The 15,530-nt window shown below is 40.5% G+C and overlaps 3 protein-coding genes across 6 annotated transcripts in view; 1 reads left to right on the plus strand and 2 right to left on the minus strand.

The window, feature by feature from the left end:
• The window catches only part of LOC120959293 (transcriptional regulatory protein AlgP-like), a 93,311-nt gene extending 86,594 nt beyond the window's left edge, over positions 1–6,717 (plus strand). For all 4 annotated transcript variants that reach the window (XM_049610216.1, XM_049610217.1, XM_049610218.1 and 1 more), the window contains 3 exons: positions 6,102–6,336; positions 6,422–6,510; positions 6,583–6,717. In XM_049610216.1, coding sequence (XP_049466173.1) covers positions 6,102–6,336; positions 6,422–6,510; positions 6,583–6,654 — 396 coding nt within the window. In that variant the 3' untranslated portion in view covers positions 6,655–6,717. The remainder of the gene's footprint in view (positions 1–6,101; positions 6,337–6,421; positions 6,511–6,582) is intronic.
• A 4,094-nt stretch (positions 6,718–10,811) lies between these two features.
• On the minus strand, positions 10,812–12,323 carry LOC120957201 (uncharacterized). Its single transcript, XM_040379267.2, has 4 exons — positions 12,006–12,323; positions 11,774–11,938; positions 11,526–11,687; positions 10,812–11,422 (listed from the first exon to the last, which is right to left on the minus strand). The coding sequence occupies exons 1-4, from the start codon at positions 12,081–12,083 to the stop codon at positions 11,249–11,251; spliced, it is 579 nt and encodes a 192-aa protein (XP_040235201.1). The 5' UTR covers positions 12,084–12,323; the 3' UTR covers positions 10,812–11,248.
• A 96-nt stretch (positions 12,324–12,419) lies between these two features.
• Positions 12,420–13,356, minus strand: LOC120957200 (ATP-dependent Clp protease proteolytic subunit, mitochondrial). Its single transcript, XM_040379266.2, has 2 exons — positions 13,210–13,356; positions 12,420–13,139 (listed from the first exon to the last, which is right to left on the minus strand). Exons 1-2 carry the CDS (start codon positions 13,249–13,251, stop codon positions 12,504–12,506), a joined length of 678 nt encoding a protein of 225 aa, XP_040235200.1. The 5' UTR covers positions 13,252–13,356; the 3' UTR covers positions 12,420–12,503.
• Between the last annotated feature and the right edge of the window lie 2,174 nt (positions 13,357–15,530).

A 15,530-nucleotide genomic window follows, 5' to 3' on the forward strand; every position in this document is an offset into this window, starting at 1 on the left:
CTAGGATACCACTATCAATGTGCATACTTTTACCTAAGTTATTGAATTATTCCATTATATGAATCAAAACCCATGTAACGTTCAGTACATTTTTTTAATCCTAAATTTTAATGAACTTTTCATAGTTTAATGATTTTAATGAACTTTTCATAGTTTGCCATATTCAAAGTACAAAGTTTTTTCTATACTAACGCAAGCTTTTCAAACTTCAAATCTACAATCTGGTATGATTTTCAAGCTGGAATAACTTTTTATTATAGCTACTTAATTTTTTCACAGTGGAATTTATTTAGCTCTTGGGTACATGATAAACTTATTTTTCTTAAAGCAATACGGCATGACCGTCCCTCCTGATCAACAAATATTCAAGTATTTTTCAAATGTTACTAAATCTTTTATTTGGAAAGATATATTTTTCTTCTTCTTCTTTGGCTCAACAACCGTTGTCGGTCAAGGCCTGCCTTTACCTCTTGTGGGTTTGGCTTTCAGTGACTAATTGATTTCCCCCCATAGCAGGATAGTCAATCCTACGTATGGCGGCACGGTCTATTTGGGGCTTGAACCCATGACGGGCATGTTGTTAAGTCGTACGAGTTGACGACTTTACTACGAGACCGGCCGATATTTTTCACATGTAAATTTTAATAACTTTTATTGTACTTAATATTGAAATTTTAAATTTCATATAAAGATAACGGCATAACAATAGTTATAGTATATTAGGCCTGATCGCCAACGAAAGTCGATAAAATTTATCCGATCGGTTATTATGCTCGAATCCACCAGTGTAATTTGTTTTCCACCGGTGAATAATTTCTCCACTGGTGGATAACTCTTTCCGATTCGAATAGCCATTGGTTTTGCCTATCTGTCAATCACACTAAACAAAAGTGTTTAGTTCAGAGGTGTTGTTTTGCGGAATGAATAAAATAGTAAATTTGGCTTATTTACGGACCATCTAGTGAAGAATCCATACCAGAAGTGGCCTTAGACAGTACCGACTGTAGGCCTGTTCAAACAATCCGGGTAAAGTGTAGAACGGGTTGTTGAATGAACAAGTCTAGATGAAACAAAATAGTATGAACTCTAGGACGAGTTTTGAATCCTTTCTGAACTAGCCGCTTTCGCTGATCCTTGTCCTGTGCCATGTACCATGTGCGCCCATTAACTGCAGCCACCGCGAACGTTGGATCCGTGAACGTCCGTATTTTACGCTTTCGTGCAAAAATAATTTGAAACAACGCGGTACAATTTTTCCGTGCAATAAGGAGTGTCCGAAGCCGCTCACGGTCTCTCGTCCTCGCCAGTCCATTATCCTGGCCTTAATGTCTGACGCCTTCAAGTCATCTGACCACTTAAATTTAATCCCAGTACACCTCCTCTGCAATGCCGGATTTAACGTTAAGCGGACTGAGTGGCTGCGGGAGGCCCTGTGGATATCAAGTCCAGCATATAGGGTGTGTACAGTACTCTCATCGCGGGCCTCCATGAGCGCAGGGACTCAAAGACTACAGGGCGCCTCAAATAACTGCATTAAAATTGTAATCTGTCTGATTCAGTATAGATGCTATTCAAGTTTTTTTTTTTTGGCACAACAACCGCTGTCGGTCAAGGCCTGCCCTGTACTCACTAGTGAAGTGAGCTTGGCTTTCAGTGACTCATTGTTACCATAGCAGGATAGTCAGACCTACGTATGGGGGCACGGTCTTTTCGGTACTTGAACCCATGACGGGCATGTTGTTACGTCGTACGAGTTGACGACTGTACCACCAGACCGGAGTTCACCAGTCCGTTATTCCGGCCTTAATGGCGGACGTCTCTGTCCTTGTGGACGGCCTAAAAAGACTTTACGGGCTGCGTCGTCCGTTTCCATGCGTACAACATGGCCACCGGAGCCTGGCAAGGTTGATACACTGCACGACGGTGAGGTCGCCGTACATTTTGTATAGCTCGTCATTGTAACGGCTCCTCCATTGTCCGTTCGATCTAGTGCACAGTTAAAATCTCCAGCGACAATCACAAACTCGGTTGCATTGCACAGGTAAAAACGCAATGCGCGACTCAAGAATTCTTCCCGTTCAGTTCGTAGCGTTGGCTTCCCGAGAGAGCATATAAATTGCACAAAGTAATTTTACTCTTAAGCAGGGTTTCCATGTCAGTTTCAACTGTAAACAGTGTTTTTCACCGCATCCTAGATGTTTTCCAACAGCTATCAAATGGTTTATTTGTTTCAAAATGAAATTTCAGTTTCAACACATTCACAACACAAGAACTGTCAAAATCAATCCAGCTTGAGTCGTACAGCGAAAATCATGCTGTAGAAATTAACAATTATGTAGACGGAAAAGAAATTTCAGATCGATGTGGATCAACATTTTGCATACGGCGAATAACAATGTTTACATTAGAAAGTGACTTGGAAAACCCTGTAAGACGAGAGACCAAGCTAAGTGTAACGTGAGAAATTTTAAGGTGGTCACGCTTTACAATCGCTGTATCTCTCCTGGATTCATCCATATTTGTAATAATATTGTATCCACTGATTTCTATGTTGGATGAAAAACCACCGACAAACCGACGTGACACTTGCGTTACAAAACTGTCCCACACGAAAGTACTTTCATTTGCTAGTGAGTAGTGATGTGCTGTATGGAGCGCACCCACCACTCCGATCCGACTCCGACTATTGTTAGTTCGATTCCGACTCCGGCAAAATGGAACCACTAGATCCGCCCGGAGTCGGAGTCGTTCGGATTCGTCGAGAGTCGTCCGGAGTCGACTGGAGTCGAACGACTCCGAACGCCTCCGAACGACTGCGGACGACTTCGACTCCGGACGACTCCGAACGACTTCGACGACTCTGAACGACTCAGGACGACTCCGAACGACTCCGGACGACTCTGAACGACTCCGAACGACTCCAGACGACTCCAAACGACTCTGACTCCGGCGACTCCATGTAAAGTCAAGAAATCATATAAATGTATCAAAAATGAAGGTATAAAGAAAGTTTTATCAGTTGTTCTACATAGAAGCATAAGAAATACTAGTAAAAGGCGATAAACATATGAATATTAAAGTTTAATTATTGATTATAATTATTGATAATTATTGATGTTTGTGACATTGATGTAGTCCCAATACATGAATTTAATCAATTGATAAGAACAAAAAAGAAAATGGTTGGAGGCCGCGGTAAAAAGCTGTCGGTTGTAACAAATTTATTTATATATGCTTTACCCTAGTAAGAAAGTCACAATTTGCTCAAAGGTAAAGACAAACTGTCAAGATATCCTTAAAATTGTGTTTTTAAGTTACAATTTATTTAGAATCTTTGCATCAATAAAACAAATGAAGCGGCAAATGTCGGGCAGGCTGATAAAATCCTAAAGCAATAGTCATGTTTATAACTGTAGAACTTGTTAGGGTATCTAGTAAGTTATGACGATGCATTGGCGCTTATGGCACAAAGTTTTAATCATTATCTTGCTAAAGATACATACGATTCATGTTATTAACATAACCAAACATGCTCAGTAATCAAGCCAAGAACAAAAATGGTAAATCAGTTGTAAGCAGTAATTATTTTATCTACACAATGAACAACGGCATTGAGGCAATTATGTCTTAAATGGCAGCCTAGGCGGTATATTTTCACTAATTCTCCATTCCGGATCTTTCAAAATAGTCGATGGGCCAATAATGGGGCCTTTCACGATTCTAGGGGCCCTTTCCGTTTGAAGTTCGTAGGCTGAAATTTCAGCCTGTCAGCTGTTTGCATTGTATAGCAGTTTTCGAGTAGTTATCTAAGTGGGTATAATATACAGGTGAGCTTATCCCAAGGTGTATGAATTTAGAAGGCTGATTTTTATCGCTTCTGCTTCTGAATGAAGATTTTAAGAGTGTTTTGAGTATTCGTCAAGCCTCCAGAAAGCTCGTTGGAGCAAAAGTTTTCACTCGTTCTTTCAAAAAGTGATGTTCAAAATTGGTTATGAAAAAAATGCTATGAGACCACCTGGACTACATACACTTTGATTCTAGATTCCACCACCTGATCTCTTTTATGCACCTTGGGATAAATGTAAACAACAACGTGTTTTCAATCAGGTACTCGAATCTAATTCTAGCTTTATGGCTAGAATTAACTAGACTGAAAATTGCAGGCTAGTTTTTTGTGTGGTTTTGTATGGAGTGTTTACATGATTTCAGCCTCCAACTGTCAAACTCCATACAAAAAACTAACTAGAATCGTGAAGGCCCCCCTAGTCAGTTTTTTTGTATGGAGTTTGACAGTTGGAGGCTAAAATCATGTATACACTCCGTACAAAACCACACATAAAGCTTGCTTCATTTAGAATTGGAACAAATTTTTGCTCATATTGTGGCGCTCCTGGTGGACGGATTTGGAAGCTTGACGTATGTATTTTTGACTTTCCGCAAATCGACTGTAATTAGTAAACAATCAACATGGAAGCCGAAAGAAGGGAAAAAATCGTGCACAGTTATTTGGAAAATCCTTTGTGGTCTGCATCTAGGCTAGCTAAAAAGCTGAAATTTCCCAGAAATACCGTATGGCGTGTTATCAAACGGTATAAGGAAACATTGACGACGATTCGGAAGCCTCAAGCCAATCGTCGGAGTGGAACTGTCGACCGGAATCTGCGTAGTAAGATTTTGAAGACTATTAAAAGGAATCCTAATCTGTCGGACCGCGATTTGGCTAGAAAATTCGGTGCTGCCCATAGTACCGTCAGGAGAACTCGACTCCGGGAAGGAATCAAGTCGTATCAAACTAGCAAACAGCCAAATCGCACCATAAAACAGAATACAGGCGTCCCCCGAGTTACGACCCTCTCGAGTTACGACGATTCGCAGATACGACGATTTTGATTTTGACAGTTAAAATTAGTTATTGAGACATGCACATACGACATTAAAAGGCTCCGAAACTGATCTCAACCAGTGTTGCAAAATGTCATGAGTATCACGAGATTTTCACCTACAAAAACAATGAACATATCCGTGGTAGCTTGATGCTCATTGCTGATAGTCAATCAAAGTGCGTCATGACATGCTGAACACGACATGTGTTATTCTTGAGTCCAACGCGATACTCTGAGAGCGTTTCTACATACAGGTCCCCCCCGAGATACGACTGTATTTGGGACCGAAAAAATGTCCCAAAGCAAGGAGTAAGTCGAAATAGTCGTATGTCGAATATCTGTGAATTTATAGTTTATAACCGAAATTGAAGAGTCGGAATCTATGAAATCGTATATTTTATTTAAAACAATATACGATAATGTATTATTTTTCCTCCAAAAGCCGTTTACACAATATAGATATTCAAGATGGGGGAGTTGTGGAATCTGAGGAAATATGTTTGTATCGGTTATCTGCACAGAAATTCAAAAATATGTATCAATTTCGTCTCAATAAGGCCCGTGTCTGTGCTCCATCGGATGCGATTTTATCGGAAGGCCTGTCAAAATTTTATATGGGATTTGACAGATAACGTCGGACGTGCGATTTCGTCGTACGACGGAATCAAATTTTTTTTATTTCGTCGGACGCCGCATCCGATTTTATCTGTCAAACTAAATGTGTGGTGTTTTGTAGGAACAATCTCAAATTAATTTTTCATAATCGTTATATTATTCAAATCATCCAATTAATCGCAATATTATACGAAAAAGCGTTTGACAGCACGTGCGATAAAATCGCATGCGATGGAGCACAGACACGGGCCTAACTACTTTTAACTGTCAAAATCAAAATCGTCGTATCTGCGAATCGTCGTAACTCGAGAGGGTCTTAACTCGGGGTACGCCTGTAGTCGATAAATAAAACCATATAAAAATGAACAAGGGCCATAGGTCCCTTAGACGAAGTCGAACATCCACATTGACGGGGCCCCTAGCGGCCGCCCAGTCCGCCCACCGTTTAACGTGCCACTCAATATAGGGCGCCACAATTTCGCGCCTCCGAAATTCTGGTTCTTGTTCAACCAAACATTTAATGTTTTTAGATACATTTTATGAATTTGCAAAAACAAGACTGTCTGTATAGAAAACTAATTTATGATTTTCCTTTTTTGCAAGCTTTCCTCCAAACAGGAGAAACTGGATTTGATCGGACTTGTATCGGGGCACCCCATGCTCTGGCGGACCACTGACAAATTCTATAATAATAGAAGTCAGACTGCCGGAGCATGGGGGGAAATAGCCAGGCATCTGGGGACCACCGTGGCCAGATGCCAGAAAGTTTGGCACCAGCTCCGGTACAAGTACCGCGACATCAGGATACGTGAGCTGGCAGCGTTGAAAAGAAATGGATGTAAGTAAGAATTTTCTAGACGCGCTGTAAATGTATGTAATAAAACACATTAAATCTTGCTTATATTTATTGATTATAATTTCAGATCCCCCTTCGCCTCCTAAGTGGCACTGCTATGGGCCATTCAGTTTTCTGCGGGTGACAGTAGATGAGTCGCTGCGGAAAAAAGGTGTGGTATGTAGATAAAACAGTTTGATTTGTGAAAAACCACAAATAACTCATTATTTCCTTTTAACTTTTTTGTAGAGAGAACGCTCAGAAGCAGATGAGATGGGGCCTCCAATTGCCTCTTCTACACGGTGGTCCGCTGCGGAATAGCAGAGCGCCGCAGCGGAGAGAAGAGTGCAGTTGGAGGCGCCCATTGCATGAACGTGTCTGCAGAGCAAGGGTAAGGAATGAACTAAGCCATTAAATACCAATATATATATATATATATATATATATATATATATATATATATATATATATATATATATATATATATATATATATATATATATATATATATATATATATATATATATATATATATATATATATATATATATATATATATATATATATATATATATATATATATATATATATATATATATATATATATATATATACGCATATATATATATATACGCATATATATATATATATATATATATATATATATATATATATATATATATATATATATATATATATATATATATATATATATATATATATATATATATATATATATATATATATATATATATATATATATATATATATATATATATATATATATATACATATATATACGCATATATATACGCATATATTTACGCATATAGATACGCATATATACGCATATATATATAGGGTGTTCCAGATAAATTTGTCAGTTTCTGAGGGAATAGGAAAGGAATTTTTTTATCAAATTTATGTTAAATATTAAAAAAAAAAAAATCTACCAATTTAGCTTACCATGTTTGCCGCATTTTTTATTCGAAGTACTCCCCTCCGCGTCGATGACCGCCTGCACCCGCTTCCGGAACCGCGCGCAAGCCCGGACAACCATGTCTCTGGGGATGGCCGCAAACACGGCCTTTATTCTGGCCTGTGCCAAATTAACAGTGAGCCATTGGCGTGTTTTTACGGCCGTATGGCATGGTGCAGAATCCTGCTGCCAAACGTACGGCCGCCCATTGGCCACCGTATTGTTTTTACGGTGTTCAGCGAACACATCGCCGCCTTCCGAATTTCGGCATTCGTACACACTTAAAAATATTTCACGATCTCGGTTAAAAAACTGCCGACATTCGTCGGCTCTTTCGATTCTTGCTGATATGTCAGTTGAAAATTTCCCATTGCCGATAATCAGTACCATTTAAAACTGAAATATCAGTTAAACAAATATTTTAACCGAAACTCGGCAACACAACATACCGATTACGTACGTTAAAACTGCTGTCGCCGAGGTCATCCGTCAAAATAACCGAAATTTCGACTATGCTATTTGAGTTAGCCGAGGCTCGGTTTTCTATCTGTCATTCATCATTTTGTCGATGCAGAAACCTTTCGGAGTGATTTTGTGTTATAAAATTAATAGTGTGAAAAATAAATGAAAATATAACACCCAGCATGAACAAACCGATCATCAGTAGCGTACGATCGGACACGGGTGGGCTAGGAAGCTCTGTCAACGCACGTAGCCAGTGTACATAAGATCGTTGCTCGAAGCAGTCCTTATCCAAGGATTACCGGATGCTAGTCCGATTGGACCAAACTTTGCCGGCCCGTTCGGACTTCCAGGTTTCATTTCCAGTTACCTTCACGAGGTAAATATCCAAATACTCGACCACGTGAATTCTAATCAGGGTTCACTCAGGCTTGTTTCACTCTGCCCGCTTCACAGAACCGTGTCTGTACCGGTGCCCGCTCCATGCCCGGCCCATCTTCCTGCACCTTTACTACATCCAAACGCTGAACACCATCTGGTGTTGTACCGGCGCCCGTCCCTGCGCTTCCCATCCCACCACAACTCTCATAATGGGGGGGGGGGGGGGGGGGGTGACTTCCTGCCGTCCAACTACAGATACGATGGTGGCATCATGCTGAAAAAAATGTACACCGGCAATCAGCATGGGCTCAGGCTGCTATGGCTATGGCTTAATAAATAATTGTGTTTGTTATTATAACTCCAACTAACTTTTTATTCAAATAAAACAACTAAAATTAAAAAAAAAGATTGTTTTTATAATTAGCTGAAATCTCGGATTGCTCTAACTGAAAATCTCGGTTAAACGTAAACGTCAAAACAAAATGTCAATTGCATTTTTAACCGAGATTTCGGCAACAGAAATTTAACCGAGATCTTTGCCGAGATCTCAGTTGTGCAGATCTCGGTAAAAATTAACCGAGATTCGGCAAAAAATTTTAAGTGTGTATGGCCGGCACGAACCATCATAACACACGTTACGCGCTTGTACAATTCGGACGGGTTCCACATATTTACGGAACTAGACATTTTTTACACTTGTTCGCACAACTTTTAGCAATCCAATGACATCAATCATTTCGATACGTCTACTCAACCCTGAGATATAAACCCAAAGGCCAGGTGTCAAATTTATCTCGAACACCCTGTATTTCGTTTGCTTGTAGTGGTAGGTATCATTTTACAGGGTTTTCGAGGATTATATAGACATGTTCAGCGAATTGTAGATTTGTTCAGGCATATAATAGACTCTTTCAGCGAGATATAGAATTGTTCGGAAGTAGGCGTTGACATGTTCAGCGATTCTGTAGAGCTGTCATTTGTTTTGTTTATACACTGTGCCGCAGGGTTCAATTTTTCATTCTTAAAAGTCCTAAAATTAGCTAATAATCATTCTCCAAGCTGTTTAATACATAAATTAGTTGAAAAAAGCATATTTATTCGAAAACCGTTTGTTTACCTCCTGATGAGAATGATCCAACTTGCAGTCCAAGGGGTACGAAAGTGACAGCTCTACAGTATAACCGAACATGTCTACACCTACTTCCGAACAATTCTATATCTAGAGGCGAATGAAGCCGGAAGGCTCAAAGTCTCTATAAAAATCAATAAAAAAAAAATAATAATAAAAAATCTATATCTCGCTGAAAGAGTCTATTATATGCCTGAACGAATCTACAACTCGCTGAAAATGTTTATATAATCCTCGAAAACCCTGTAAAAGAGGTGATTTCAGGGCAAGGTGGATTTAAAAATATCAGGTGGTGGACTCTAGTGCATTTTGACAAACCGTCACTTGACGTAAGGTCCCCAGGATTCAAACTTTGTTTACATTTATTAAATTTGTTCATATAATTTATCTACCCCATTTTTCGATTAACCGTAGAGTTGGCAACCAGATTTACTCACGTAAGTTGGCAACCGGCATACCCGGGTATTCCACACGTTTTGATGCAAAAAATTTACGATTTTCATAGGTAAACAATGCTTTCTATATTTTAATGCTGTAAGCAAGTAATGCCGACCATATATTCTCTTCTATTTCATTTATTCATTAAGTTTTTTTCATTTTAATATAAAAATAACGGTCATATTGAAATTTGGAATCGCTTGAATTTGACTCGAAAATAAGCACAATACGAAAAGAGGAAGAAGAGAAACGTCATTCTCCATACAAAATGTATGGAATACCCGGGTATGCTGGTTGCCAACTTACGTGGTAAAGTTAAAAAAAAATCAAAATAAAATACTTACAGGCTGTTTAAAATTACAACTTATGCACCAAAAAATCATAAATTAAAAGTTGGGAGGCTACGGCAAATTTCAGGTCAATAAAAGCAATGAATCAAAAGTTATGGCAGTTTAAAGTTGAAAAAAATACCCGGGTATCCGGTTGCCAACTTAAAGGTTAAACATTCTTTAAAAATATATTTTGGACTTTACGAGTTCTTATTCAATATTAAAACATAGATTATAGTGTGTTACTTTGTGCTATTCCGTGAATTTATTCTATAATTCATTGGATTTTCGACATTTTTGATAATAAAAACTAAGAAATAATTATTTTTTTCAATTTTCATATTAATTCCTCATTATCTACGAGCCGCATGGACAATTTACGTGAGATTAGAACTCTTACTCAAATGGTTTTAAATTTTGTTCATAAACAAATCATCAGATCTTTTGTTAATATATCTCATTTTTTCGATAAAATCAATAAACACACAAAAATGCACATAATAACAAAGAAATCTGTTCTCTTTGCTAAGTTTTCTGTGCGGAAACCAATGGTTAACGGTTCTAAAATGACGTAAAGTCCCTCAACTATGGCGACCCCCCAAAGGCCCTAATCCACCACCTGATATTTTTAATCCACCTTGATCCACCTTGATTTCAGGGTAGGCGGTTGTCATGTAAAGGGTATACAAACTTAAATAATTTAAAAACATATTTAAACATTTTTTGATATTTTTTAATTTTTGCACATGGGAAGAAAACATCTTTTACGAGGCATTTTTTTAAATTTGAAGTCGATACGATTTTTTTAATCCAAAGTTATTTAGGAATAAAGAGGCGAAACTTACCCGTGTAGGCGGTTGTACACATTGTCGGTTAAATGAATCATGTTATTGAGTCGTTCGAGTTGATGACTGTACCACGGGACCGCCCCATGGATGGCCATGTTAAACGCATCGAAACGGACGAACATAAAGCCCGTAAAGTCTTTTTAGGCCGTTCATAACGACAGAGGAGGCGTGGTAGAGCCAAATTGAGGTGGCTACTGTGCGCTGTAAAGTCCGGTTTTGGCAGAGTACATCCGCTACTCATCCTACTCATTGGTGTAGTAAAACTTGCTGATAATTTAGTTTTATTTAAATGTTGAGACTGAGCTCACCCGTTTGCACTAGACTTTACACTCCCTTAACTACACGATAGCTAAGGTCGGCGGACTGTTTTCAGCGTAGCTTGCGCAGCGAAGCAAAACACTTCCTTCTTCGGCGTGACGGCCGTGCTGTACAGCTTCATCGTCACTTGCCAGGTGTACCCGTCCAGTGGAAAGCTGGTAAAAAAGCTCAAATCAAACGCGGAATCCTTAAACACGTACGTTGCCTGTCGAGGGTAAGAAGTAGCAGAAGAAAAAGAAGAAAAAAAAAGAAGTAAATTAATAAAACGGTGCTAATGGGGTTAACAATGAACAGATTTAGCTATTCACCGGTTGCAGGGGGCACTTCACTGTCGGCTCGATGCTGCGCACAAACGGTGACCAGAACGAGTTGGTGTCGGCCAAAAAGGAGCAAATTTTCGGCACCTGCACCGCATTGTACCGTTGGCAGTTTTGCAAATCGAGCGTGCAGCGATACGCCACTAGTGTGAGCTGTTTTGAAATTGGAAGTGGAAACCGTTGGAAAAAAAGACACGACAATTGCGCATATTCTTATTGTATTCCAATAAGTGGCATACCTCCAGCGGCGGTCGAATCTGTTGTACGACGGAAAAGTTCCCGTAAAAGCGCACCACATTGTTGCTCGACGTGAAGTTTGCCGGAATGATGAACTTGATCAAAAATGATTCGGTTTTATTCGTTTGGCATGTTTTCGCTTTATCAATCACTAGCTCTTTATTTCGCTGCAAACCCGAAGAGAATTTAAATTACGAAGCAACTTAACGGAACACGTCCAACGGTAATGCTCACCCTTCCCAGTGCGTTGGTGGTGGGAACGAAAACCAATGCAGCAACGGCGAAAAGGTAGCACCAAACAGTGGAAGGCATGTCGTGGGTATTAAAGTTTGGCTAAAACTAACCCAAACGGTAGTAAATCTTTACTAGTTATTTGTTTTAATTCATCGCAATCGGCGAAGCGTAGAGATAGGTTAATTTAATTTTACGCATCATTACCATTTGAATCCGGTGCGACAAAAGATGGACAAAAGATATGAAAATGAAAAATAATTAAAAATTAATTATAACAATTTGTGTTATTCCAAACATAGCCTCAGTTTGCCTTTCGAGAGAAAATTTCATAAAAAATTGATTTTTAAGCCTCGATCATTTAATTAATTCTCATTTCCTGCACAAACGATAGGAAAGGCATACGCAATTAAACAATTTGCTATATATCATCCCTTTTTATTTCCTTCCCAGTTCAGTAACACCAAACGAAATGTTGCGCCACGCACCGCCCCACCATTTTTACGACGCGGCTTCCGTCGACGAGGGAGGATGCTCCAGTACCGTGTCTATAATGCCCAGCGTTTGGGCCTCCTCGGGGCTCAAGAACGTATCGCGCTCCATCTTCGAGTACAGCACGTCCAGCGACGTCTTCGTGTGCTTGCCATAAATCTCCGTTAGCTGCTTCTTCAGCTTCAGTATCTCTTCCGCCTGTATCTGAATGTCGGTCGCCTGTCCCTGGGCACCGCCGGACGGCTGGTGGATCATGATGCGTGCGTTCGGCAGCGAGTGGCGCATTCCCGGCGCACCCGCCGCAAGCAGCAGCGAGCCCATCGAGCACGCCTGCCCCACGCACCACGTAGCAACCGGGGGCTTCACGTACTGCATCGTATCGTAGATGGCCAGCCCGGCCGTGACACTTCCGCCCGGTGAGTTAATGTACATGTGGATCGGTTTCGTGCCATTTTCCGACTGTAGGAACAGCAGCTGGGCCACGATCAACGAGCTCAGGTCGTCATGGATTGGGCCCATCAGGCAGATGATTCGTTCCTTCAGCAACCGGGAAAATATGTCGTACGCCCGCTCTCCCCGACCCGTTTGCTCCACCACGATCGGGACCAGGTTCAGGAATGATTTGTTGGTCGCATGCAGTTTGCGCTAGAAACAAAAACAAAGCAACACGGGTCAGCGTTCAGAAAAACATACGGGACGCTCTTCAGCTACTTACCACGGAAGCTAAATGCGGTAAAAATGACTTTATTCTATTCATTGTGGATGCGATTAGGATGATAAACACTGGCGGCAGACACGAATGCAAGATGTAAACAACATTTCGTAATCATGTCCAATCCACCAGCAGCAGCCGGCTGACACAGAGTGACCAGATTTATCTGTATTCCTATAAATTTTTTATTTTTTCCAGCGAAAACACAGATTTTTTTAAATACTGGTCAGATGTCATCAAATCATTTCCCTGTTCAATTTATAAGGCGAGGCCAAAGTGAGTGTATATATCAGGTAGGCTTATGGTTTTCTTCCTCACTAATCTAACGACACTAGTGGTGAGAGGTCGGAATCGGACCTAATCAATTTCGATTCCGTGTTCGGAATCAAGTCCGGTGCCAATTCCGATGCTGGAATCGTTTCCGATTTCGCAGTCGATTCTGGAGCCGATTCCGGAGTTGGTTCCGGAACTGATTCCGGAATTGAATCCGTAGCTGATTCCGGAGTTGGTTCCGGAGCCGATTCCGGGGTTAAATCCGAAGCCGATTCCGGGATCGGCTCCGGAATCGATTCGCGGATCGGCTCTGGAATCGATTCCAGGATCGGAATCGGCTCCGGAAACAGAATCGTTTCCGGAACCGACCTGGGAATCGCAATTTGCTCCGGTAACGGAATCAGTTTTGACTCCAGAAATGGAGTTAGCTCCGGAATGAGATTTAGTTTTTGAATTGAATGATAATTAGTTTTGAATGTCGGAGCCGATTTTGATTCCGGAGCCAATTCCGACACCAATTCCGATTCCGGAGCTAATTCTGATTCCGAAGCCGATTTCGATTCCGGAGCTAATTCCGATTCCGGAGCCGATGCTGGAACTAATTCTGGAACCAATTCCGGATCCGATTCCGGAATCGATTCCGGAAACTGATTCCGGACCTACTATCCGGAATAGATTCCAGAAAATTTCGGAGCTAGCCGGAATCGATTGCGACGAAATCTTCATTTTTCCCATCACTAATCGACACACGATTTGGCAATTCGTTTCTTAGCAAAATCTAGTCAACCTTGAAGATAAAACCCAAGAGCCACAGATCAAGCAAAAATGACAGGAAAATCAAACATCCATAGAAATAAAACGAATGCTCCATATCTTCATTGGTTTGCTCAATAGATGGCGTATTATAACTCATCATTAAGGCCGGGAGACATTGACCGTAGTAGCTAGTGTAATTTTGATTTTCACTAGCGCATCTGGCGGCGGCTGGTGGAAGCTTTTTTTGGTCATCGAGGGAATGGTCATGCCGGATCTCAAAATTAAGTAGTTTTTCTACCGTTTTTTGCCATGAAAATGGATGCAATGGGTGCAAGACATGTGCATCTACCTTTTACAAAACTTTTTTCGTCCAAATTAAGTTGAAAACATGGAAAAATTACATATTTTCTGGAGCGGCTTCACATTGTTTGGAAAAATGCGTCGGTCAGCCGCCGCCAGGCGCGCTAGTGAAAATCAAAATTACACCAGAGAGTACGATCAATGTAGCCTGGCCTTTATATTGCTGTCCTTTTCTTGCAATATTTTTCGACAAGTTTCATCTAATCATGACCTATATAGCCTTCTAACTTTCCGAGCAAAACTCTATAGGAATGGTCGTGTGGTCAGATACGTGGGTATCAACACCAACGGCCATTAATCAAATCTCACTTACTTCACTTGCAGAGTCCATTAGAGTTTAGTATTTAAACAACCGTATCGTCGTTCTAGTTCTAGCGATGCATAACTTCAATGCGAAACCATACAACAGTACAGAGGAGAGGGAATGAGAAAGCTCTCCTCCAAGCGAGGAAGCTTCACTGGTTGGGTATCCCACCAACAGATGGCGCCTCCAGCTTTGTGCTATTTTTAGAATGCATGAGTCGTTTGCCGTCTGCTAAACGAAGTCTTTCTATATTCCGTTTAGGTAGAGAACTTGAGTCGTTTAGAAGCCGTTTAGAGGTCGTTTAGTGGATTTGTGGCACTTGGAAAATCATTCTATATTTCGTTCAGGTAGAGAGCTTGAGTCGTTTAGTGGATTTAAGGCACTTGGATTCAGAAAGGCCTTCATTCATGTGGCCGCTGAACCAAATCTAATCCATCTCCTCGAAATAGATGAAGGATTCGTTTTCCCTGGAACATTCGTTTTGCAGATAAGTCCCTCCGCCCTTTTCTCGCGCTCAACACTTCCTTTTAACTGAGAATCAAATTTTAAAACCAACCGAAAGCTACCGATAAAATTTTGGTGCTATTACCGAAAACCGCCAAAATAATCTGGTCACACTTCTGCACCGGGT

This window comes from Anopheles coluzzii, chromosome 3, assembly GCF_943734685.1.
Source record: "Anopheles coluzzii chromosome 3, AcolN3, whole genome shotgun sequence".
NCBI classification, from domain to species: Eukaryota; Metazoa; Arthropoda; class Insecta; order Diptera; family Culicidae; genus Anopheles; species Anopheles coluzzii.

Coding starts and splice junctions, on each gene's coding strand:
- LOC120957201 (XM_040379267.2), bottom strand. CDS start 12,083: ATGCCTTCCACTGTTTGGTGCTACCTTTTCGCCGTTGCTGCATTGGTT. Junction 11,688..11,773: donor AGATTCGACCGCCGCTGGAG/GTATGCCACTTA, acceptor ATTTCAAAACAG/CTCACACTAGTGGCGTATCG. Junction 11,423..11,525: donor TGAAGTGCCCCCTGCAACCG/GTGAATAGCTAA, acceptor TACCCTCGACAG/GCAACGTACGTGTTTAAGGA.
- LOC120957200 (XM_040379266.2), bottom strand. CDS start 13,251: ATGAATAGAATAAAGTCATTTTTACCGCATTTAGCTTCCGTG. Junction 13,140..13,209: donor TACCGCATTTAGCTTCCGTG/GTAAGTAGCTGA, acceptor TTTTGTTTCTAG/CGCAAACTGCATGCGACCAA.